The 23,587-nt window shown below is 37.1% G+C and overlaps 4 protein-coding genes across 4 annotated transcripts; 1 reads left to right on the forward strand and 3 right to left on the reverse strand.

The window, feature by feature from the left end:
- Positions 1–933: 933 nt before the first annotated feature.
- dnaja (DnaJ heat shock protein family (Hsp40) member A) lies at positions 934–4,233 on the reverse strand. Its single transcript, XM_008412255.3, has 8 exons — positions 4,081–4,233; positions 3,601–3,742; positions 2,638–2,812; positions 2,442–2,546; positions 2,120–2,347; positions 1,803–2,033; positions 1,613–1,713; positions 934–1,515 (listed from the first exon to the last, which is right to left on the reverse strand). Exons 2-8 carry the CDS (start codon positions 3,730–3,732, stop codon positions 1,300–1,302), a joined length of 1,188 nt encoding a protein of 395 aa, XP_008410477.1. The 5' UTR covers positions 3,733–3,742; positions 4,081–4,233; the 3' UTR covers positions 934–1,299.
- Positions 4,234–6,722: 2,489 nt separating this feature from the next.
- Positions 6,723–12,551, reverse strand: idh3a (isocitrate dehydrogenase (NAD(+)) 3 catalytic subunit alpha). The gene is made up of 11 exons (XM_008412253.3): positions 12,225–12,551; positions 10,354–10,416; positions 10,124–10,207; positions 9,824–9,938; positions 9,481–9,668; positions 9,186–9,319; positions 8,997–9,099; positions 8,095–8,159; positions 7,798–7,882; positions 7,539–7,691; positions 6,723–7,455 (listed from the first exon to the last, which is right to left on the reverse strand). The coding sequence occupies exons 1-11, from the start codon at positions 12,237–12,239 to the stop codon at positions 7,372–7,374; spliced, it is 1,089 nt and encodes a 362-aa protein (XP_008410475.1). The 5' UTR covers positions 12,240–12,551; the 3' UTR covers positions 6,723–7,371.
- A 91-nt stretch (positions 12,552–12,642) lies between these two features.
- lrrc61 (leucine rich repeat containing 61) lies at positions 12,643–16,198 on the reverse strand. Its single transcript, XM_008412252.3, has 9 exons — positions 15,993–16,198; positions 15,031–15,126; positions 14,808–14,954; positions 14,648–14,708; positions 14,224–14,309; positions 14,073–14,138; positions 13,897–13,965; positions 13,631–13,756; positions 12,643–13,360 (listed from the first exon to the last, which is right to left on the reverse strand). Exons 1-9 carry the CDS (start codon positions 16,018–16,020, stop codon positions 13,254–13,256), a joined length of 786 nt encoding a protein of 261 aa, XP_008410474.1. The 5' UTR covers positions 16,021–16,198; the 3' UTR covers positions 12,643–13,253.
- Positions 16,199–16,325: 127 nt separating this feature from the next.
- Positions 16,326–22,885, forward strand: cib2 (calcium and integrin binding family member 2). The gene is made up of 6 exons (XM_008412251.3): positions 16,326–17,057; positions 19,021–19,055; positions 21,018–21,129; positions 21,584–21,731; positions 21,832–22,027; positions 22,134–22,885. Exons 1-6 carry the CDS (start codon positions 17,007–17,009, stop codon positions 22,153–22,155), a joined length of 564 nt encoding a protein of 187 aa, XP_008410473.1. The 5' UTR covers positions 16,326–17,006; the 3' UTR covers positions 22,156–22,885.
- The last annotated feature ends 702 nt before the right edge of the window (positions 22,886–23,587 follow it).

Genomic DNA, 23,587 nt, shown 5'->3' on the forward strand with positions numbered 1-23,587 from the left:
GACTTTGCAAGTACAATCAGAACACGTAATATTTCTGGATTTTAAAAAGCTATAAGCAATTAAAATTTTAGCTGTTGTGAATGACTCTCACAATGATGATGATGTCTTAATATGAATTCCTGTTAAGATATCCCAAGAGACTAAAACTGACTGGTCCAAGAGGAGCAAACACCAACAATTAGTGCAAATACTGTATTATTGAGCTTTAAATTAAAACCATGATTGTATTAGGCACCTATTTTCAGAGAGGTCCATTATTATTTACATGGGAAACTAAGTCAGGAGGTGGATTCGCCACCAATAGTCTTCCTGTGTGAAACATTTTTTTGAATGCAACATGTTCAAACAAATTAATAATTGATATTATCTATTTAATATCAAAGTAAAGCACAGAATAAAAAAAACACAATTATATTAGGTTAAGTGAGACCTTCTTTCTGTCAGTTACTATGGCTGTTTACATTCTAATCATTTTGCACATACCCTGACTTTCCCAACCTTAATTTTTTCATGTAAAGAGCTGCACATAAGTTAAATCTTTAGTTTATTTTTGAGTCTGGAGTCGTTTCAATAGAAATTCACTTTGGTCTTGTGTCGTAGCTGCTTTGCTCAGAATTCTGACCTTTAGGGAGACATTGGGTTTTAAATATTTTAGTCCGATTAAAAAATATAAAAAAAACATCTTCCGTTTGTAACATTCATTAAAATAGGCTGTAAAACAATTAATTGGTAATTATATTTTAGGCTGGACTCAGATTAAGGTTTCCTTCACCTTCACTGATTTTTTTTGTCTTGAAAGGTTTCTCCGTCAGGCCATCCATCTACTTATCAGAAACAACTTAGGCAAGAATACAATGTGCAAACTACTGGTGTGATGACATACATGCTGAAACATGCATGTAAAACACAAGAAATAAAAAAATAAAATCCAGATGAAGATCCCTATACTTTATTAAATGACCCCAAATGTGTCATAGTTGACGTTACCTTCACAGAAAGCATACGAATCGTCCTTACAGGCTCTGAAAACAAAGAATGAGTGTAGAATTGATAACGAATACATACAAACAAATAAAAGGAAAATAATTCTTAAAATACAGAAACAGTGACATGAAAATGCAGTTTGTAAAACAAAAGACCACTTCTTCAGTTACATGTTTGTGTCAAACACACATATAAAGCAAATAAAAAATTGGCAGCTGTGTTGTTTTCGAGTCGTTCTCTCCTTTTAAGTCCATACTTTGAAAACTGCAGTGAATCAAACCTATTCAAAACCAAGAACTGGAACCTAGATTACAATCACTGTGTCTGACATTGCACTCCGCCTCTGGGACCCTCTTCTTCCTCCTCATAGGCTTCTCTGTGGTAGCGTTTCTGTTGTGAATTGAGATCAACCTCACAGAGGTCCACCTCCTCCATGTCCTCCGTGATCATCACATCCTCTCTGGGAGGAAGCAGTCTTTCCAGCTGGAACATGAGATGCTCAGGGAGCCAGTGGTTTTCTGGAAACTCCACCTGGAAGCAGAAAACATGATCAACCAGTTGCCGGATACGCCACAAAGGTTCCACTTAAAATCTGTGTCGGTTGTGTAAAATGCGTCAAGAAACTCACCTGGAACTGAATGATGAGCATTCCTCTTTCATAGGGATCCCGGTGGATAGGCATGCCCTCATTTTGAACACATTTGATGTCGTTGTGCCTGATGACTTCGCCTGAAAGAGAACAAAAAGTGAATACATCTATAAACCTAACAGCAAAAACGCAGGTAAAGACAGCTGGTCAACCAAAAGAATTGCTGTACCTGGCATTGTGCTGATGATGAGCAATCTGCTGTCTAATGTCCGGATGGTCTTTCGGAAGCCACACAGGGCCTCTGCAAGTTTGATGTCCATCTTCATTAGCAGATCGTCTCCTTGCCTCTGGAAAACCGGGTGCTCCTTCTGATCCAGGACAATGACAACGTCTCCAGGTTCTAGTCCCGGTTCCTGGTCACCCTCTCCGTGAAATGTAATTTTCTGGCCATCTTTCATACCTGAAACGATTAAAATCAACATTTTATCCAAGTTTCTCGTCTAAGTTATATCGGATTACTTTACTTTTGCATATTTCAAGTCTTACCTTTGTCAATGTGAACTTCAAGAATTTTCTTCTTGCGCTCCAGTTTGTGTCCGTTGCAGTTCTTACAGCGGTCCTTTGCGTTAAACTTCTCCCCTTGCCCCTGGCAGTCGTGACACATGCTCTGGATCTGCTGAATCATGCCCGGCCCGATCTGTTGCACTCTGATTTGTACTCCCCTGCCTTTGCAAGTCGAACACTTCTCCAAAGTCCCTTTTTTACCACCGTAACCTTTAAAATGAAACCATGATACATTTATTTTCTGTCTTGAGAAACCGTTTTTGGAACTTTTTAAAAAGTATCCTAAAAAAGGTCCAGTACTTACCGTCACATTTTTCGCAAATGACATTCTTCTGAAGTCCAAGCTTCCTAGTAGAACCATTGTACATTTCTTCTAGTGTGACACCAAGCTGGTGAACAACATTTTTTCCTTCAGGAAAAAAAAAAAAGCAATTTAAAACATAAATATTCAAAGCACATCACATCCAAGTTGGAGTTCTTAGACTGTAATTATATCCCACCTCTTCTCTCCCTCTGCATTCGACCTCCACCTCCAAAGAACATGTCAAACACATCCATTGGCGAAGCCCCAGAGTTCATGCCTCCCTCTTTAATAGCTTGTTCCCCTCCTTGGTCATATAGGTCCCTCTTCTTTGGATCAGACAGCACCTCGTAGGCATGAGAGATGAGCTTGAACTGTTAAAAAAAGAGAGAGTTTTAAGTGGCTTTAAACTTGCAGTTATACATGTTAGACATACTTTATTCTCTACTAGAGGAAGACGGGTGATTCTTCTTTCATACCGGATTTTAAAACAGCATTTATATTTCTATCAGCTAAACTATGGAGGTGGTTTTGACAGATTAGTGTGCTACCTGATCAGCCTTCTCCTCGAAAACAGCTCTTTATTTATACTTAAAATATCGGTAGTTGAACAAAGTAGTTTTGATATGACAATATTGTGTTTGATTTGCCTTATACAAGAGGTTTCTCTAAATCCTCCACAGTGTTCTGTTATTTAAAGTTTTCTAGCACTTATAGCATGTTCCACTGACATGCATCAATTTGTAACCATCACCAATTATTAAAGATCATCTGGAGACTGAGGGAAATCCATTCAAAACTTTTTAAAATCAAGTCATTTGCGATTTTAGGTCAAGTTTTTTTTTTTTTTTTTTAAGATTTCTGTTTAGACTGGGGAACATAAATTGCCCCAGGATTTTAGCTTTTAAAAAACTGCAGCTGTTTAAAATGCAATTCCTGAGACCTAATTAAAATAATAATAAAAACACACATAAACTATTAAATGGAATCGGTTAGCTCTTCCACTCCGGTCTAATCTCCTCCAGTGTTAACACAGAAGCAGCGCTGTGGATGTTTCCAGAAAGTTCCTCCTGTCTCGTCTCTCAACAAGGAGGTTTAAAAACGAAAAGCAACGGTCCACTAACTGAACATTTTCACACATTAGAGTAATCTCTGCATTTACCTTTTCGCCTTCATTTGGGTTCTTGTCCGGGTGATATTTCAGTGCTAGTTTTCTGTAGGCTTTTTTAATTTCGTCCGTCGAGGCTTTTGGGCTGACCCCCAGGAGATCGTAGTAACCAGTTTCGTGCACCATGGTGACTATACTGTAAAAAAAAAAAATAAAATAAATAAAATACATAAATAAAATAAAATATATTCTATTTAATTCCGATGCGTTATCCGAATTGCAGGCTTGGAATAAAAAAAATGTAAAAAGAAATTAGAACAAGTTGTGAACGTACTCCCTTATAAAGATATTTAAAATGGAATTTCCTCTTTCAGTTTTAATACACAAAAATGAACTAAGCAGACTGCATATTAAACTTGACGTTAAAGGGTGGTTAAATAATATTAAAAACAGCAGCTTACTCTGACCACTGAGTTTAATTAAACTACATAGCTTTATAAAGATCAGTGTAACAAGAAAAAGTATCCCACTTACTTGCTGTATTTCCTGCAAGAGCTGTTAAGAGCGGTTAACTGACAATGGACGAGGAGGACACGGCTCCTTTTTATAGCCGAACCGCTGTGCAGAAGTTTCTGGAGAGCTCGGAGCAGCGCCACCCGGATGTGTCGTAGACTTACGCATTGAGTCTAGAAAATACCAGAGCGGAAAAAAAAATGGCGCGAGGGAGAGGGGTGGCGGTGGCGCTTCCAAACCGGCTTCTCGAATGACTTGACCTAATTCCTGTCTTCATATACGGGGCAATAGGTGAAGGTCTTTCAAAGAATATTATGCAACACCGCTCGGAGAGAAGGAGATAGGGGGATAGTGTTGCTGTAACGTAAAGAAAAAAATTAGCAACAACAGTTAAACACAACTGTTTTAGGAAAGTTTTAAGGTTGCCTGTGCGGTTCATGCTTCGAACCGATCTTCCAAACTCACACAGACTATACTGATTTCCTCAGTAATCTAATCAAAATAGTCAGATATTCCTGCTGTCACTTACTCCAAAAATGTTTCTTGCTTCTTAAGAGGAAACATCTCTACAGTACTAGTATTCAAGTTTTCTTTTAGACTTCTTTTTTCTTTCTGGAACCTGAAGTAATTATTTTCCTAGGAAACGTACAAAGACTCAAAGGGTATTTTAAAAGTGTTTGCCTCGTGCTGTATATAAACAGCTGGGGGAAAAAAAATCAGAATTTATTTAACTGAGTGCATTGGAAATGTTTCCCAAAATTACCACTCTGCCAGATTATGATTCCAAGAAATCTGTTAGATGTACCCACATGTTTTTATTGCTGGAATTATTATGTTTTGGAGAGGCCCAGTCCTTACTGAAATCTGTCTGACAGAGAATATGTGGAGAGAGCTAAAGATTATGATGGCAAGGAGGTTTTGCTACCTCTCGGATTATCTGCACTCAGTGGAAACATTGAAAATTAGATGGATATGCTGAAATGATAAAGATTAGATGGACACTGAAATTCTTTGCTAAGTATGCAGATTGGACTGAGACAGGGCGTCGGTGTATTAAAAGAAGGAATTTTACTAGCACCCATTTACTTTTACAAAATAAAGACTGTATTTTGACACGGTAACACATTTTTGCCTTGCAGCTAGAAGGTCCTGGGTTTGAATCCTGGTCTGGGGTCTTTTTGCATGGAGTTTGCATGTTCTCCCTGGGTATGTGTGGGTTCTCTTCAGACACTCCGGCTTCCACCCACAGTCTAAAATTATCACTGTTAGGTTAACTGGTCTCTCTAAATAGCTCCCAGGTTTACTGAGCATGGCTGTTTGTCCAATGTCTTTAAGTTGCCCTGTGATGGACTGGTGACCTTTCCAGGATGTGCTCTGCCTATGGCCCAGTGATTTCTGGAGATAGGCATTTGCAGCCCTGCAAGAGTAAGTGGATATACACAATAGATAGAAAACAAATAAAAATTAAGTTTTGGTTAAAAATGCTTTGTCATTAAAACAAACAACAAGCAGGATAGTCACTGCTTCAAAGTATACTATTGTGAGGACATGTTTATTTCCTCTCTTACATTGGGAGTCCTGCTGGAACACCACAAGGTACAAGATGTCCTCCGAATACTGTTAACTAACGACTACTGCCACTCAGACACAGAGTATCTGAGATATCCATGTGTAATTAAAGTGGCTTGGCTGGTTAGCTTACAGTTGAGTGAAGTACTGATGTCCTTGGAAAAACTGCAAAGAGCAAAGAAAGCTGCTGGAGCTACTGCAAGATTATTTTCCACTCTTGACTGTTCAAATGAAAGCAATAAAAACTATATTCTGTTTCACGTGCAAACCTTAAAGAATCAGCTTGATCCTTGCAGCTCATGAGTTGACTGTATGTTGGCAACCCTTGCTACAAATCAGCTGAAGCAAAGGTTAACTCAGATGATAGGGGCAGTGCTGAAATTACAAATAAGACCATACTACGCTTTTTGTAGATGTCTGCATAATTTTCCTAATGTAGAAAGGACTGCATTTATCAGATTTAACCTGTGTTCTCTATATAGGACATAAAACCAGCAGTGCTTCAAGCATGTAATAATTTATATCAAAGTTGTTAAGTATAGGAACCAGCATGCATTGCTGGAAAAAATGAATGGGGAAAGTGGAAATGTGTTTTTTCAGAAGTGCAAAAGCTTTTCAATGCAGCCACAGTTTCTTCTCAATTGGATGCATTATGACAAAGTAGAGGTCCAGATTTCACTGAAATAATCTGATTTGCATCAAGCTTATATATGGAGCTCTTCATGACTGTGAACATAACGTGAAGTTTAGCTGTTAGCACTCCTTGGGGGTTATTTTAAGTTAGCTTCTCAAATGTCTTCACATGATTCCTGTCTGCATCAAAAGGGCAGTGGGTGAAGAGCAACGTGCAAAATAGTTTAGGGCGAATAAATCTGAACAAAGCAAGGGACACAAAAGATAAAAATTGACAATGTGAAATATGCTTGTAGAATATGACTAGTCTGTGTAATTTGTCAATATTTGTAATGAAATTTAGACAGCAAGCTATTACACAACTATTCCACTTTTACATCCAGTGTTATGTTTCTAAAGCGATTACAAATTGTGATTTCAGTGAAATCTGAATTTAATCAAACTCTCACTCTCAAAGAATATAACTCTAAAAGTAGAACTTTTATTTTTTTTACCCCCTTTTTTGTACATGCACACTTTATAATGCCTTTAAACATTAGAAAAGTTTACCTGTCACAATGAATACCTCTAAACATAAGAAACTGTCTTTAAAAAATAGTCTCAAACCAAGATTGGATATATGAAAATTTTGTCATGAACTTTAATAGCAAGCTAGATTGAAAAAAAAAATCTGATTATAGTTTCACATTTCTATTGGAAGAACAACACCTAGTGGTTTAAAAACATACCAAGTTCAAAATGATAAGGTTTTGTGCATAAAGAAGCATGTTTTTTTCCCCACCAGTATCAAGTGCACAATCTCTGGGCACCATAATGGAAGACTTCTGACATGTTCATGAGGACTGTCTCTCTTATTTTAAAGTGAGTTTTAAACACATTAAAGATTAATGTACAACCGTCTTCAAAAATCTTGCTTAGCATGTCATATATACAGATGTTCTTGATGATGCGGTTAAGACAATTCTTTGTTAAAGGTGCTGCAATCTAAACATTCAAGTTCATAAGCACCAGAATTCTAAATACATGCTCTGGGTAAACGTTTTAACATGGAGTCACACAGTGCAACGTAATACTATACTAACAGATTATGAGAAGCCTCACTAGCTCCTTTTACTTCATGTCCCGAACTCTTTGACAAATTACTTCTGTGAACTCTGAGCACTTGGCGTTTCCTCCCAAGTCTTTGGTTAGAACCTTAAAGAAAATTATGAAAAACTTTAGAAGGAGCATCACGTTATCAATACACCCACAGCGAGTTGTCTTTAAAAGTGAATTACCTTTTTGTCCTGAATGGTGTCAAAGCAGGCAGTTTCAATTTTCTGGGCGTGGCTATGTAAACCCATGTGGCGCAGCATCATGATGCCACTGAGCAGCAGGGCAGTGGGGTTTGCAAGATCTTGTCCTGCAATATCTGGAGCAGTTCCATGAACCTGGCAGGAGGAAAGGAAAAATACCAGTCAGCCACCATGGTTGATCAAAATTATTTGATTTTAATTATGTTAATTAAAAATATGTGTAGTAAAATATAAAACGTACCGACTCAAATATGGCCACCCCATGGGCACCAATGTTTCCACTTGGTGTTACTCCCAAACCTCCAATTAATCCAGCACAGAGATCACTGCAATGAATTAAAAAAAAAACAAACAAACAAATGTAGATTTGTTTCCGTTATATGCTGATAAGGTTTACTCTTTTTGCCACTTGTAATTATTTTCTACTTGTTATTTCTGGTTCAGTCAAATATCACCACATTTTCTGACCGGATTCTTAAGTTTTAATTTTGGAAAAGTTTATAAGGAAGAACTTATGATATATTTACTATGTAATTACCTCAAGATGTCTCCATACAAATTTGGCATCACCAGGACATCAAACTGCGAGGGATCCTGGACTATCTGTAGGAGGATTTTGACAATGTTGCCTTTAATTGCAAATGTCAAGAATGCCACAGAAATGCACATGGATTGTATGGGAATCAAATGTTGCCAATCGAGGCTCATCCAAGACCGGTGATGAGTTGACAACTGATCTGACACATGCAAAGTAAGTATACTTTAACCATTTCCTTGTAGTAAAACAATGTATCACTTATTTATCTTATTCCAACAAAGTCCATGCAGTCTTTGTCTCTATTTGAAGTTTGTATTCCATTAAATTTGTGACACATAGTTATTACTCCCTCTTGTGGTAATAAGTTGCAATATGTATGGCCTACATAGTCCGGTTACCAGTATCACCGTCCTAAAAAGTTATATTTTCAGAACCACAAAAATGTCTTCATCATGCTGTTTCTACAGTTTTAAGAACTTTTAATAAGATACAAGAGACACTGCTGGAGTGACTGGGATATTTGCAGTCTGGATGGAACATCCTCCCCTCATCATGCTGCTAGGCACTGAAGGTCAGCTGGCTGAAAGGCTACTACTTTATAATTTATTTAAAAGGAGTTTAAAAAAAAATGCCACCCGTCATTGTATCTTTTAAAACTACAGTGAAAAGACTAATATTCTCCACAATAAGCATATTTAAAGGATAGCTATTGGTATTCATTTAACGCTTTTAATGTCATCAATGTTAGAAATATCTATTAGTTATGTTTTAAATAAAATCAATTAGATAATGTAAATATCACAATACTGTAACACTCTACACACCGAGTATCTCATACCAGCTAAGGCCTAAATAAAACAAGAGAGCTAATTTGATTCCTAATAGAAGTTGCTGGAACTTACATTAAGGCACACAGTATCCAAGTACATCTCTGTGAATTTGATATCTTTGTGCTTCTCTGCGGCCTCCCTGCACTTTCGCAGGAAAAGTCCATCCGACATTCGCCTGAAAAGACGAGCAAACATCGGACAGTCATTTAGCATCTTTAGCAGGACAAGCTTTGATGGCATCTGTAGAGGAATGTAACATACATGATATTAGCCTTGTGAACAGCAGTAACACTGGACCTCTGATTGTTTTTTGCGTATTCAAAAGCATACTCTGCAATGCGGTGGCTGGCTTGTTCCGTGATGAGCTTAATACTCTGCACAACTCCGTCAACAATCTGAAAGTAGAGGTGCGTCATTAAAAATGAACATGACTAACGCCTAAAGAAACTCAATGATAAATTATTGTAAGTGAAGATAACAGTGAGATGGGATGTTTTAATATTAAAAGCAATAAAATAAAATGGCTCTAATCAAAAGAGTGTGTAAAGAGTTTTACCACGTGTTCAATCCCACTGTACTCTCCCTCAGTGTTTTCCCTGATGGTAACCAGGTTCACATCAGTATAAGGCGTGTCATAACCCTCAATGGACACGCAGGGGCGCACATTAGCGTAGAGGTCAAACGTCTTTCTCAGAAGCAGGTTCATGGAGGGATGACCTGCTCCTACTGGTGTTTTCAAAGGGCCTGCAGGTAGAAATAGTGGAAAAATATCCGCCAAATAAACTTATTTAAAATTCATTTTTCAACAAAAGTGTGAAATTGAATAAAGTAGAGCAATCTTTTCTATGTGGGAAAATGTGTAGAAAACTGGGCTTTGCAGCAAAAAGGGTTTAGGTTACCTTTCAGGCCGATTTTTGTTTTATCCATCGATTCTTTAGCATCATGAGGAATCATCCACTTTCCACCTGGTCCCTGTACAGCTGTGACGTTTCTTTCCTCCCACTCAATGGGAACCTAGTTTAAAATATATGCAAACAACAAGCACAACACTATCTTCTCAGATGATGCATATCTTGTAGATTGAGCAGCATTTTAAAAAAAGCTATATTTCTCACAATTATCCTGTCTGTCAAAAATCAGTAGAAAAAACAGATTGACAGTATATATATATATATATAAAAAAAAATGTAATAACCGACTTCAGCTGCTACAAATATCTTCACGACAGCCGCGGAGATCTCTGGACCGATGCCATCACCGGGGATTAATGTAACAGTTTTCATCTGTGTGGAAAAAGAGAGACAAAGACCAAAATAAAGATTGTGTTCACCCGTACACCCATATGTCTTAAACATTAAAACAGATTTTAAAAATGATTGTAGTAATCTAAAGTAAATTTGAAAAAAAAAAAAATAAAAAATCTACATACCCCACGGATGAAACTCCTGGATTGTAGAAGCTCATTTTTCAAAGAAGCAACTACACGTGATGCCTGCAATTTCAGAAACACCACTTTAGTAAAACACTCAAGTCATCCATTGTGAAGCTCGATAGATGACCCACTCAAAAGTTCCAATTTTCAAAACTTTTTCCTTGAAGTTCTGCAAAGAGAACTTAAAGCAGGAAAAATTCCAAAGACTTAGAACAAGCAAGCCCCTTCAACAATTCATGGTTAATCTTCAGCAATGGCCTTTGCACCACCCAAAAAAAAGCAACCCTCACCTGCATCATCCAAAAACAAAAAACTAAAATCAAAAGCAGAAATATTATGTGAAAGAATACCATTAACATCCCCCAAAAGACTTCCACATACTGTAGAATCAGTGCATCTCTTGCTGTAATGACAAACTATGGTTAAACAACTCGAGGATCAAACTCCAGCAAAGACTTGTGCAAGACAAGGATGTTAATCCAGTGTGTCATGCTCCTCATTTGTTTATTGGTGTAGAAACTCACTGTCCTCTTTATTAGAGACAACATTTTTCATACTGCATTGGGTTATATTTGCCATCAGAACTTCTTCAATCCTTCATGGTAAAAATACAACAAGTGGACAGGAACATACTTCTGATTTTTTTGGTCCATATTGACCTGATGGCATCAAATATTGGCTGAAAATTTCAAGTCTCATCACATCCGTAAGGGTGTTATTTAACTGAGATGTGGTTACTATGAACGCCGTTGGAGAACAGTGATCTTATTGACATGTTCAGAAGACAATTTGAGATAAATTGAGCTTTGAGACACATTAATGTCCCATTCTGGTGAGCCTGTGATAAGTGTAGCCTCTGAGCGGAACCCTGAGCCTGTAGCCCATCTTCTTCAAGGTTTTGCTTGTTGCAAATGCTGCCACATAACTGGTTTATTTGAAATTTGTATTCATACACAATTAAACAGGTGTATCTAATAAGTTGTCCAGTGAGTGTAAATTACTTCCAATTCAATGTGAGGATAAATGTTTACTTTTAGTCTTCTGGCCAATAAGAAGAGAATTTACTTGACAGTAGGGTTGATGATCAACCGCTTTTTTCCGGAGCAGGAAGCAAAACTTCACAGCCGCGCTGTGAAGCCGGGAAAAAGCAGTTGATCACCAATTGACATTTCACCATTTTTAAAGCGGGTGAACCACGAGTAAACTTGAGCTCGACACATAGCGTCATCCTTGTAAGCGGTCTTCAACATTTGAACGGTTTCCGTTCAAATGTTGCTCATAGAACTTCTCCATGAAGAAAAACGACGGCTGGACAAAATAGCTCTTACAAGAAAATTCACTGAGGGTAGACGAAACCTTCCACATCAACGCCGCTTGGCACACTGATTGAGAAGGCGTGGTTGAACAAATACCTAGCGGCAGAATCGTGTACTACGAAAACTGCGCGTGCAGCAGCGTCATTCTGGAAACTTTTGGGTACCCCCTCGTAGTCAAGTAGACTAAACTTTCTTGCTGTGGTTTGATTTTGTCCTTGCCGTTGATATAAAAACCAAACTTTGTTAGCAGATGAATAATCTGTAGACATGTGTTGCTATTTCTTAGGTCTAACAAGTATCTTCAACAGAAACAGCTCCCAAAATGATCTGCAGAAGAGGATAAACCATGTAGTTAGCAAGTGAGCTACTAAACTAGCAAGATTCTAGTTACTATAGTAACCATAAAGCTGTAGCTCATTTTTAATAAGCATAATTATCCTCGTAGCTTTGTCTTCCTTTTCAGCTTGGACGCAATTTACAAAAATCGGACACAAAGAATAAAAGATTTAGTGAATTGCATAAGACAGTTAGGTAAATTTTATGGATGCATACCGTTGACCTCCACATGTTTCCTGCGATTGTGAGGTAGACGAGGTCGAGCTCTGAGGAGCGGCGGCGGCTTGTCAAACTGGAAAAGACGTAACGCAAACTTCCGGCTTTCAAAATAAACACAATTTACTAAAATACATACCGATGACTGTACCTGTTTATAGTGGTTAAAATAATTACTTTCTTCAACAAGGAAACGCAATAAACTAAATGTCAACGCTTCTATTACAGATAAATATCAAATATTTCCAATGTGTGTCTAATGTCTGTTAGGTTATTTATAAGTGTATTGGACAATCACCAGCAGGTGGCAGCATGGCATTATTTGTTGGACTGCCTTATGACTTGTAAAGATCTTATTTGTTTTAACAAATACATCACAATGTATTTTGCTCTGATCGTAAAGTGGGTGATATAGGTATGCATCTTATCTGAATTTATTGTAAATAATCAAAGTCAGAATTAAATACACATTTACAGGCTTACAAATAATGTATTTTCAGCAAGTTGGTTGCACAGAGAAACCCTATGATAAAAAAAAAAAACAAGTAGAAAGAGCCAACAATCAATCAGTCAATCTTTGCATAAGCACAAGAACAAACAATAGATGACACATTTACTTTTTAAATTAACCAGCAATGTAAAATTAAGGACACCCTGTAAGCAAAGACCAATACAAATTCTAATGAGCAGCATAGCTATCAGCATTATTTCAGGCTACAGCATTGTACAAAATGCACATTGTGCAAGTTAAGACATCGATGAGCCAAACTGAGGGGCATCAGTATGGGTCAAGGTTTTCAAACCGCCTCTGTATTTATTCTGTCAACCAATGCATAGGATGAATACAGTAACAGCGAAATTCACACACTGCGGCACGGAGCACGTGTGTCAGGCAATGATATTTAAAAAGCATTTGGATATAGCATGGTTGTTTGAAAAAAGCTACAGTACATCTGTCATAGTACATCATTACAAAGCAAAAAAAGGCGGCTGAAAGTTACATAAAAGGTTTGTACAAAATAGCCCAATTCAGATGGCGTATTGCTTTGGCTGCTTCTTCAAGCTCATTGATCGCTCAGTCTGGGAAATCACATGAGTGGCTCTGTTGTTCAAGAGTCTGCATTCGTGAAGAACATCTGGAGAAGAAGAAAAAAAGAAAAGACAATTACATGAACAGGTGACATTAATTCATTAGAATGACACTGTGAAGTTAGTTCAATACTGTTATTTCTTTTTAAAAGTGAAACTCAAAAGGAGATTCATTATATACACAATTGCAAATATTTGTGGATAAACTTTTGATGCTCATCTAATGTATTGAGACGCACTTGTAATTTCAGTATAAATAATATCAAAAGAGTTGACAAATGGTAAAAAAAAAAAAGAAAAAACACAGCGAACCTCACCATTGAACTGTTTGTAGGCTTCTTCAATAATGGCATTGTTTGATCGCTTTATCTCCCAGTAACCGTCTTCTACCCATGGCTTGCAATCGGGATGTTCAATGAGCTGCCCATTCTTATATGAACCAGCTGATCACATAGAGAAAAATGAACAGTTCAACGGTATTTTACAAAAAAAAACAAAAACATTGCATTAAACACACATCCATGTAAGACTGTTGTTGGTCATTGAATAGACGTATATTTGCAGCAAAGAAAAAAAATAGTACCTTTTATGGTATCATCAATGTCTTTGCATAACTGGTACAATTCACTTCCTCGTCCAACAACTCTCTCTCCTGTAATTCAAAACAGATAGTATAAGCATATTCAGCCAAAACACAGCAATGCCTTCAAGTACTAATAGTATTGCCAAGATAAAGAATTACAGAAAAATAAATCTTACCATCCAGAACCTTGATGTTCGGGAACATCTCGAGTACAACAGCTCTGTATGATGCGCTCCTGCACACTGACAAAACCAAAGCAGCAACATAACAAACATCAATCACCATCTTCCATTTACTGGAATTGCAGATAAATTTCTCATAAATTACCTGGGTTACTGTAATTGTAGGTGTTGTCTCTCAGACGTATGTTTTCTAGCTTTTTCAGAGAAACAAGGCAATGTAGGCTCTCAGTGCTGTTGAAAAATAGCACATTAGACGTAAGGTTTTATATATATATATATATATATATATATATATATATATATATATATATATATAATTCAGCATAGACCTTAGTTAATAAGTGACAAAATCTAAATATGATGATGCATTTCAGCATTTATCAAATGAGTTGAAGTAAAATCTAGTTTATTTGTATACATTGTAAAACTAGAATAATGGCAGAAAAACCTTATGCAATTTATAATCAGTGACATTAACCAGCAATTCAAAATGATCAGTTCTGATTTATTTTCAAAAACGATTAAAATATTGTTTTGCAATGGTATCAGCATGTAAATTTGTAACATACCTGGATATGACATTACCAGCTAAATTTAAAGTTTGTAAATTTTCACAACTACGAAGTGGCTCTGGGAAAACAACCAGAAACAGAGAACACAAATAAATTTTACACAATGTCATTCTGAAAAAAAAAAAAAAAAAACTGAAATAAAGCCCGTTTGCCTTACCTATATTAGAGATTCTGTTAGAAGACAAATTAAGCACAGAAAGAAGACGAAGAGATGATAGAGGTCCTAGATTTGTGACATTGTTGCCAAATAGGTCCAGCCTCTCCAAATTTACACATTCCCCAATGCATCCAAGGTCATGTATACCTTAAAGACAAAGAGCAAATTTTTATAAATAGTAACTTAATGAACATGAACATTAAAAACGTGCACTAATCCTTACCAAGGACTCTGAGTTTCAGAAACAGAATGGATTCCAAATCAAATTCTCCTGTCCGTGACTTCAGCTGCAAAGCAGTTACCTTCTCATACTCTGCATCTGAGGGAACCAGAGTGATAAGACCGCACAAAACAAAGCACATTCACTTTCTATTCTTAATATGCAGTGCAACTACAGATCCTATAATTTGTGACTCAGCGATGCAAAAGATAATGCTGGAAGCACTGTTTGTTCTGTTAACAGGGAAGGGAAAAGAAACTTTAAATAGAAGCAGCATATTATTATTTATTTTCCTGACAGCACACAGAGGATTTTTACAAAGGAGAGGGTCACAACAGACAGATGTGCTGATGTGCTCACTGTTGTGTAATGTTATAATCCCACTAGCATGCATGAGTAACAGCTGAGGGAGTTATGTTTGCTTTAGTCCTACACATGAATTCTCCTCACTCACTGAACCATAGATAATGAGGATAGTGTCTTTTTATATGTAAATACCAGTCCGTTATTTTATTTCATGTTATTTTTTTTTTTAATTTAGCTTACTGAATTGTAAACAAGAGGAAATCAAAGTGGAAAAACAATATTGGTGAAAATATAGGAGCACCAATTGTGTCTTATCTTTGAGAAGAAATACATGAGAAATGTGAACTTTCTTTACGGTCATCTAGCATCAGCGTTAAATAATGTTAGCTACATTTGTGCTAACAGTGAGCGTCGTTCCTATGGCAGCAGCTAGGAAAAATTATGATAATCATTCAACATATAAAAAGGTGTGTAAAATAGAATAGTAGTAGAGCTCATGTTTATTTTTTTTCTCTAGAGATGACGAAGCAACAGGAAGAAATTACAAACACAGACGCGTTGTTAGCTTCATTTTCTCTGTGGACACAGTTAGCTACAGTTAGCACAGGCTGCTAGAGGCTAACACAGTAACGTAGCAACAAGCTATCAGTGAAACTTACCCTGCTCCTTGTCTCGCTTACAGTCCATGCTGGGCAACTTTGACAGTTAGAAATCAAACAAATGTCACAAAGGGTGACAATTAAACCAGCGCAAATCAAGACAGGAATTATTTACTGAGCGTGAAATTATCATTTGTCCAGAGGTGGGATAAGGACACGCTCATTGGTGCTGTAATAACAGGCAGGTGGATTAGAGACGGACATCACACCAGCCTCTGCAGCTCAACGGGGGGGAGAGTTTACAGGGAAGCGATAATCTCTGGAGCAGAAGATAAACTAGTTTATTTTACTTCAGAAGCAACAGGTTATTTGATAGAAACTAAATTATTATTATTATTATTATTATTATTATTATTATTATTAAACGTCTAACCTGCAAGATCATGGACAAGACCAAGTTAATCAAATTATTACTACCTGGACTTTTATAATTAATGTAGGCTCTCAGTACATTCGAAGTAAGGTACTCTATAGGTCTTTATAATTAACAGGATTTAATATATACATTTAAATTAGGCCTCTCATTAAACGATCTTATTTTTCAATATTTATCAAATAAAGTGATAGTTCAATAGAAGTTCTATGGCCTTCTTTGCTGTTATATCAACCATGTTGCCAGCAGGTTCTAGTTCAAGTTTACTTATTTATTTGCCTGTGGGTTGTCTGATTGGTTTGTCTGCACCCTGTTGGAAACACCACCTGGGTTCTTAAGGAGAAGCAGATCAGTTTGCGCTGAACAGGGTTTACAGGAAAATCCACTCCTCTGGCTCAACTGTGACAAGACACCAGCTATGCGGTCTTTTTACATTTTATTTTCCAGCGAATATTTGCTCTCATGGCAGGAATCTCCTGAATGGACATCAACAACAATCTTTTTTAAGTTCTTGCAACAATACTCGGCTCAACTTGTGTGGAGACTTTGACTCCACCGACCCCCTAAATGCCTTTCTCTGAGAAAAGGTGGTGGACGTTCTTTGCTTTGAATGTGTACAAGCAACAAATTACTTGATAAAGATGGGTAATAAGCAAACAATATTCACAGACGAGCAACTTGATGCTTATCAGGTAAGATGAATGCATGCTTTGCTTGTATTATGATGGAGGACGGAGGAAAGTGATGCATAACTTCCTTACAAGAAAAAATATTTCTCATACAAAACATTATAAGCATTTTGAATTGAAAGATATTTAGATAAAGTTAGAGAAGAACCATTCAGGCTTTTTTCCTTCAAGGTCTGACTGAGTTAGTTTATTAAATATTATTACTCTAAGGACTTTAGAAGAGTAAGAAGTGTCTCAAGTTTCTGTTCAGTTTCTGTTAGGTTACTTAACAGAACATGTAGGACTTTTGAGGTTTATCAATGCAATTGTCCCTGCTCTAGTCTTTTCCAAACAAGATGACAATAAGAGAAAAATAATATTGCAAAAATGAAGTTTTGAACTCCATTGCTGTCATTTTTTAATGTTAGGCATTATCTATACTTGTTTGCATTATTGTTCTTATGTTTTTCATATTGAAAACTGAGAATAGGAAATTGGTATCTACAATTGATTGCACTGTACTCCTTGTTCATTGAAGGAATGATTTAAAATGATCTGATTGACTTGACAGTCAGATTAGACTTGACATTGAAGAATGAACACAAACTCATTGTATGAAAAAAATAATAACTTTGTCCAGTTTAACTAGTAATCCAAGTATCAGTCTGATAAATACACCACTCCGTGTGCAACAGTTCACCTTGTGATTTGCTGGGGGATTAATAATTGATGCCAAGCCAGTGATATGCTGTGAAACTCTACTCTCAGGACTCAGCTTAGTTCTCAAGAGTTGCTCTGGTTACTATAGTGGCTCTTTAAAAATTCCTCTTAGAATCCCATTGCTCTTTGTTTTGTCCTGTTGGTATTTTTCGCTATTCAGATTTTCAGGCTCTGACCCCTACAGCTTGAGCGTCTTTCTGAGCTTCAGAGGCATTTATACAAACATAGGATTCATACCGTTACTAAGCTAAAGCATCTGGTATAAGACACAATCACTGCTATACTCCAGACATTTACAGTACACTCTGTTCTAGAAATCCACAGCTGCGTTCTGTTTCTTACACCTATGAACACAGGTCAGACAGTACAAAAGGCTGATGTAAACCAAGGCGTTCTTCTGTTGGGCTATTGGATATTACATGTGCCAACACATGCATGTTAGACAACAGCAGATCATGTTGCTGTGTGTACTCTCACAGCCATCAGCGCTTTAGAGAAACCAGACACCCGGTCAAGCCTTTTATCGGCGGTCTCAAACTGCAGTTCTCAAGGATCAGAGTTCTGTAACTTTAAGATGTGTTCCTTGTCCTATACACTTGAATTAAAAGCCTCGCTAACATGCAGTCAATGTCTACAGAGCTCTGCTAATGAGCTGATATTCAAGCTAGGTGTCCTGAAGCAGAGGGTCATTTTAAAGTTGCAGAACCAGGCCCTGAGGACCCGAGTTTGAGACCAGTGGTACATTTAGAAAATCTGTCACACTATTTAATATGATTTGATAGATGGGTCACTGAGTGACCGATGTAGGCTGATGCTATACTTCAAACGGTGTCATAAAAATATACGTATCAATTAATGAGGCATAATAATATGACCAGGATGAGCACACCTCTTTGCCTCCTATGCACAGCAGTGACTCAGTTTATCACTGTTTCTTTCTTGGAGCACTTTTTATAGACACTAAACGCTGAACATCAATGCAACACAAGAGCTGCATTTTTGGAAATGCTCTGATCGTTCGTCTACCTATTACAATTTGTCCCATTTTTTCTGCCTCTAACACGTTAACTCTGAGGACAGTATGTTCCTCTGCTGTCTAACGCAGGCAATCTAACAGGTGACCTGACGAGGAGATGAGCATTTTATTATTTTCACCTGTTAGTAGTCGTGTTGTATATACATATATACTGCATATATGTGTATATGTACATATATACTGTATTTCTTTTGAACTAGAGCTTTGATCTTCTGTCTACTCTTATTGCAGGACTGCACATTTTTCACTCGCAAAGAAATTTTGCGGTAAGATATTTTTCTTTGTATTGTTTGGTTCGGATTAATTGGCAATGTGCTTGTTCTGATGATCACCAGACTAAACATTTGGCCACATGTTTTGACTATGAAATCAGTGATTATGTTAGCCTATATGTTAAATGTAAGTTAAAGTTTCCTTGTTAAACAAGGTTCCACAATAAACAATAACCTCTCCAGACTGTTTTCCCCTCAAAGCTTTATTTCTTAAATCTGCCTGCAGGATCCTGTGTAAGTTATCTTAGACGTTCCACCGATTTTCTACAGATTTATGAGAAATACATTTCAAAGTCTTAGATGACAGTTTCCAGCTGAAAAATAATGGCTTTAGCAGAATAGTGTGAAAATCTTGGTACCTTTTTGATAAAGGTACTTTATGAAATATGAGTTTGTTGAATAATCTTCTGTTACTATTTGTGTTGAAACAGATACATTTCGAGTGGTTCTGAGATAAGGGTCTTCTTAAGTTCATTCATTGATGTCTTCCAAGTACTCCTCCTTTCCTGTTGCCCAAAACATTGACAAACTTAAGCCGAATTTACTTTGCCCTCTTCTTCTGTTGCCTTTTAGTCTGCAGTTTAACCAGATTTATCACCCAAAATTCATGCAAAGGTTTGTTAACCATATGAAGGTTGAATGTTGTCTCTCACTTGTAATCTGCTTTGCATAAAGTGTTTCCTAAGTGATTACAGGTAAATGAGCTGATCAACACCAGTAAGCAAGACGCAGTCAGGACACAAACAGAAAACTGTGGTCAAGAATGACAGTGAACAAGGCTCATTCAGTATCTCAGAACTTGCTCTTGACCAAAACATGAAGGCTAAAGGTTGTTGTCCATGGAGATCAAGAGAATTTTGATGCACTGGAGTTTGAGGACACTTCAAAATCTTGAAAAATTATGAATTGATGGGTAGCATCACCTCTCTTTTCATATCACTCACCAGGAGACTGACATGCAAAAATGACCTGTAATTTTCTTCATGGAGCTGAGTAGTGTTGCTCATCTTTCAGTGTTTAGTTCATAGAAGTTGAAAAATTAAGCTAGTATGTTAAGATTCACAAAGAAGGGGATGCTGTGGTGCCACAGGGGTAAAGCACAACCCTCATATGGAGGCCCTTGTCATCAGCGTAGAGGTCACAGGTTCAAGTCCCAAACCTGGCGACCTTTGCCACATGTCCTCTCCCACTTTTACCTACTTTCCTGTTTAACCACTCTCAAATAAAGGCTGCCTGAGCCATAAAAAAAAAAAAAGATTCTCAAAGAAGATTGTGAAAAGTAAAGGTGACAGTAAATAGAGTGTTTGGACAGGTTCTTTATGACTTTCTATTAAATGAGTTTGAGGGTAGCCACATTTTGGCCTAAGAGGAAACAATAAGTTGGGTAAAGCAAAAGTTTTAGTTAAATGTGAGCTTTTCAGATATCTGTTTAACATCCACATGGCAACTGATGTAAATATTACTCAGCGGGTTTCTGCAAGTTCCTTATTGGCACGGAGGTAACACAGACTAAATTTGCATAGTCAACTTTCCCTTAGAAAGAATGTTCCATCAATTGCAGTGGTTAAAAGGTGTGGCACACATTTCCAGAAATTCACAGCGAGCAGAAACCATGCTAGCAGGGGTATTCAAATCCATTCCTCAAAGGCTCGTGTCCTGCAGCTTTAGGTGTGTCCCTGGTCTAACAGACCTGAATCTAATTGCCGAATTACCTCCTTCGTATGCAGAGAGCCATGCCTTCTTGTCTACCAAATATGCTTCTGAATGAAGGTTAAAAAATACCTACACACACTCCTAAACTTAAGAGGCAGCCTTGCAAGCAAGGTCAAAGCTGTTGTAGCTTTGGTGGTTTGGCTGACGTTACTTTTCACACTATGGATGGAGTTTAAACATGAATGGTATATTTTGCAAATTATAAATTGTATTTGTTCCCATCTGCTTTGTATTTAACCTTAGGTTGCACAGCAGATATCATGAGTTGGCTCCACATCTTGTACCAATGGACTACACCAATGAACCGGATTGTAAACTGCCCTTAGCGCTGATTGTCGACATGCCAGAATTAAAGGTATAACAAAGATGATCATTTTTAAAAGCTTTTTTAAAACATCTGACAATTTATGTCATTTTGGTCTTTCTTAAAATTTTACCTGCATTCTGAACTGTTAACCTACATCTATTTTTTGATTATGGGTCATCATTTATTTTTAGCCACAAATAATTTTTTTTTATCAGCTTAACCAGTCCGAAGTCAAACATTTTTGATTAAATTACCTTTTCATTTTGGGCCAGATTGGTTTGAATAGCATCTTCTGAAGTTTTTGGTCAGCAAAATCCAATAAATGCAGTATGCAAAATCATATGTCTGTTTCTAAAACTCTTTTGAATTATGAAGTTAATGTCTTGCCAAACTATTCATCTACTAAAACCATATGTGATTCTCATGTGAAATGAGAATATTTTCAGAATATTTTTGCTTAACGACATTTGTATCACTCTGAATATTTTTGCCTGATGTGCAGGAAAACCCATTCCGCAATCGGATTGTGGAGTCATTCTCCGAGGATGGGATGGGGAACCTCAGTTTCAATGAATTTGTAGATATGTTCTCAGTCCTCAGTGAAATGGCTCCAAGAGAACTTAAGGCCATATATGCCTTTAAGATATATGGTAATAACAACATGTAAAAAGGCTTTTATGCCTTTTTATAACGTAAAATTTTATGAAATTATGTTTCAAAGTAATTCACTCAGATTTATTTCCATCTTAGATTACAACGTGGATAATTACCTGTGCAAGGAGGATCTTGAGAAGACTTTAAATAAGCTTACAAAGGAGGAGTTGACTCCTGAGGAGGTTGAATTGGTGTGTGAGAAAGCCATCGAGGAGGCAGATTTGGATGGAGACAGTAAACTCTCCTACGCTGACTTTGAAAACATGATAACCAGAGCTCCAGATTTTTTAAGGTAATGCTAACTTAAATAAGGTTTTTACCCTATGTTGTAGAGTTGTTTCTCCAAAAACCATTCCTATTAATTGAAATTAACACTACTGTTTTCTATACTCTTCCAGCACCTTTCATATCCGTATCTGAGATGGATGGTTTGACCGTTCTGATGTCAGCAGTTTCATAAACCTGGGGACTGAACCAGAACTGTCCCTGCCACATCACCACTCTGACCTTCAGTTACGCAGTAAACTCTGCTGAATGTGATCTTATCTAAAGAAAACCTGCAATCCCAAATTTAGGGTAAAAGGATACAATTGCATCAAAAGCCAATCTAGTCATGTTCAGTAAATAAGAACCCGTGTTCTCATGAGTCTCTTTAGTCAGATTAAAAATAGAATTAAATGAAATGACATGTGACTTAAATAGGGCTTTATTAGGACACGTAAAGATGTTTTACAATAAAATGAGCCATTTCTCTTCACTCACACATTCGCATGCTGATGACGGCAAGCTGCTGGAGTGGAGCTACATCTAACAGTCTGACAGAAGCGATGTTAAACGAACCTTTTGAAAATAAAAACTTTATTCAGATTAAAATTATTTTTCATAAAGCATGCATGTATGTGCCCTGCGACAGACTGGCGACCTGTCCAGGGTGACCCTGCCTCTCGCCCGGAACGTTAGCTGGAGATAGGCACCAGCAACCCTCCCAACCCCACACCCTCCCGACCAAGGGTATACAGAAAATGGATGGATGGATGGATATATTTATGTATTGAAATTATTTTTTATTGGTCTGATGGTGTAGTCTAATTCAAAATGTTTTCATTAGCTGTATGTGGAAATTAACAGAAATAAAGGCTTGAAAACGTCAGTCTGTGTGTAATGAATCTAAATAATGTGTTTCACTTAGTATATTGAGTTACTGAAATAAACGACGTATTTCAAGCATTTTCTAATGATTTTGATGATTATGACTTATAGCTGATTAAAAAAAAATTCTGGTTATCTGAAATTTTCAACATTACATGTCACCAATTAAAATAACAAATTTTAATACAGAATGTTAGCTCCCCATAGATGGTCATTGATCCCTTTGCCCTTTCACATCATACTAGTCAATCTGGAAAGGTCATAGGCCTTGTGTGCTTTCTGAACATGCAGCTGGGGAACCAAATGGGTGTGGCTTATATGCAGGATTCACTTGAGCAATTTGTGTAGATGTGCATGCTTCTAATGGAACGTTGTGTTGCGTTACTCTATTGCTGACTATCCAAATGTATTTGGTGCTTTTTTTTTTAAATTAACGCAAAATTAAGCACCATCCCCAAAGTCTTATGTTCACAAACTTTTCCCTGGACATTTTCCTTTTCTGCTAGAAAGCAGTGGTCATGACTCCATGAGTGACACCAAGTTATCCATTTGAATTTGAACTCAAAGGAATATTTTCATCTTCTGCCAAGTTGGTTTGGACAGCTGCTTTCTGTAAGGAATTAACATAATCATTTTACTTCAGGAAGATGTAGTCTGGAATGATCTGCCCCCGTATTCAAACACATTCTTGAATCCTGCACAC

Source organism: Poecilia reticulata, chromosome 6 (genome assembly GCF_904066995.2).
Source record: "Poecilia reticulata chromosome 6, P_reticulata-male-v2, whole genome shotgun sequence".
Lineage (NCBI taxonomy): Eukaryota > Metazoa > Chordata > Actinopteri > Cyprinodontiformes > Poeciliidae > Poecilia > Poecilia reticulata.

Coding starts and splice junctions, on each gene's coding strand:
- dnaja (XM_008412255.3), bottom strand. CDS start 3,732: ATGGTGCACGAAACTGGTTACTACGATCTCCTGGGGGTCAGCCCAAAA. Junction 1,714..1,802: donor CATCATCAGCACAATGCCAG/GTACAGCAATTC, acceptor GTTCTCTTTCAG/GCGAAGTCATCAGGCACAAC. Junction 1,516..1,612: donor TGCTCATCATTCAGTTCCAG/GTGAGTTTCTTG, acceptor TTCTGCTTCCAG/GTGGAGTTTCCAGAAAACCA.
- idh3a (XM_008412253.3), bottom strand. Junction 7,883..8,094: donor TTGTATGGAGACATCTTGAG/GTAATTACATAG, acceptor AATTCATTGCAG/TGATCTCTGTGCTGGATTAA. Junction 7,456..7,538: donor ACACCATTCAGGACAAAAAG/GTAATTCACTTT, acceptor ATTTTCTTTAAG/GTTCTAACCAAAGACTTGGG.
- lrrc61 (XM_008412252.3), bottom strand. CDS start 16,020: ATGGACTGTAAGCGAGACAAGGAGCAGG. Junction 15,127..15,992: donor TAAGCGAGACAAGGAGCAGG/GTAAGTTTCACT, acceptor TGGTTCCCTCAG/ATGCAGAGTATGAGAAGGTA. Junction 14,139..14,223: donor CTACAATTACAGTAACCCAG/GTAATTTATGAG, acceptor TGGTTTTGTCAG/TGTGCAGGAGCGCATCATAC.
- cib2 (XM_008412251.3), top strand. CDS start 17,007: ATGGGTAATAAGCAAACAATATTCACAGACGAGCAACTTGATGCTTAT. Junction 19,056..21,017: donor ACTCGCAAAGAAATTTTGCG/GTAAGATATTTT, acceptor ATTTAACCTTAG/GTTGCACAGCAGATATCATG. Junction 21,130..21,583: donor TCGACATGCCAGAATTAAAG/GTATAACAAAGA, acceptor CCTGATGTGCAG/GAAAACCCATTCCGCAATCG.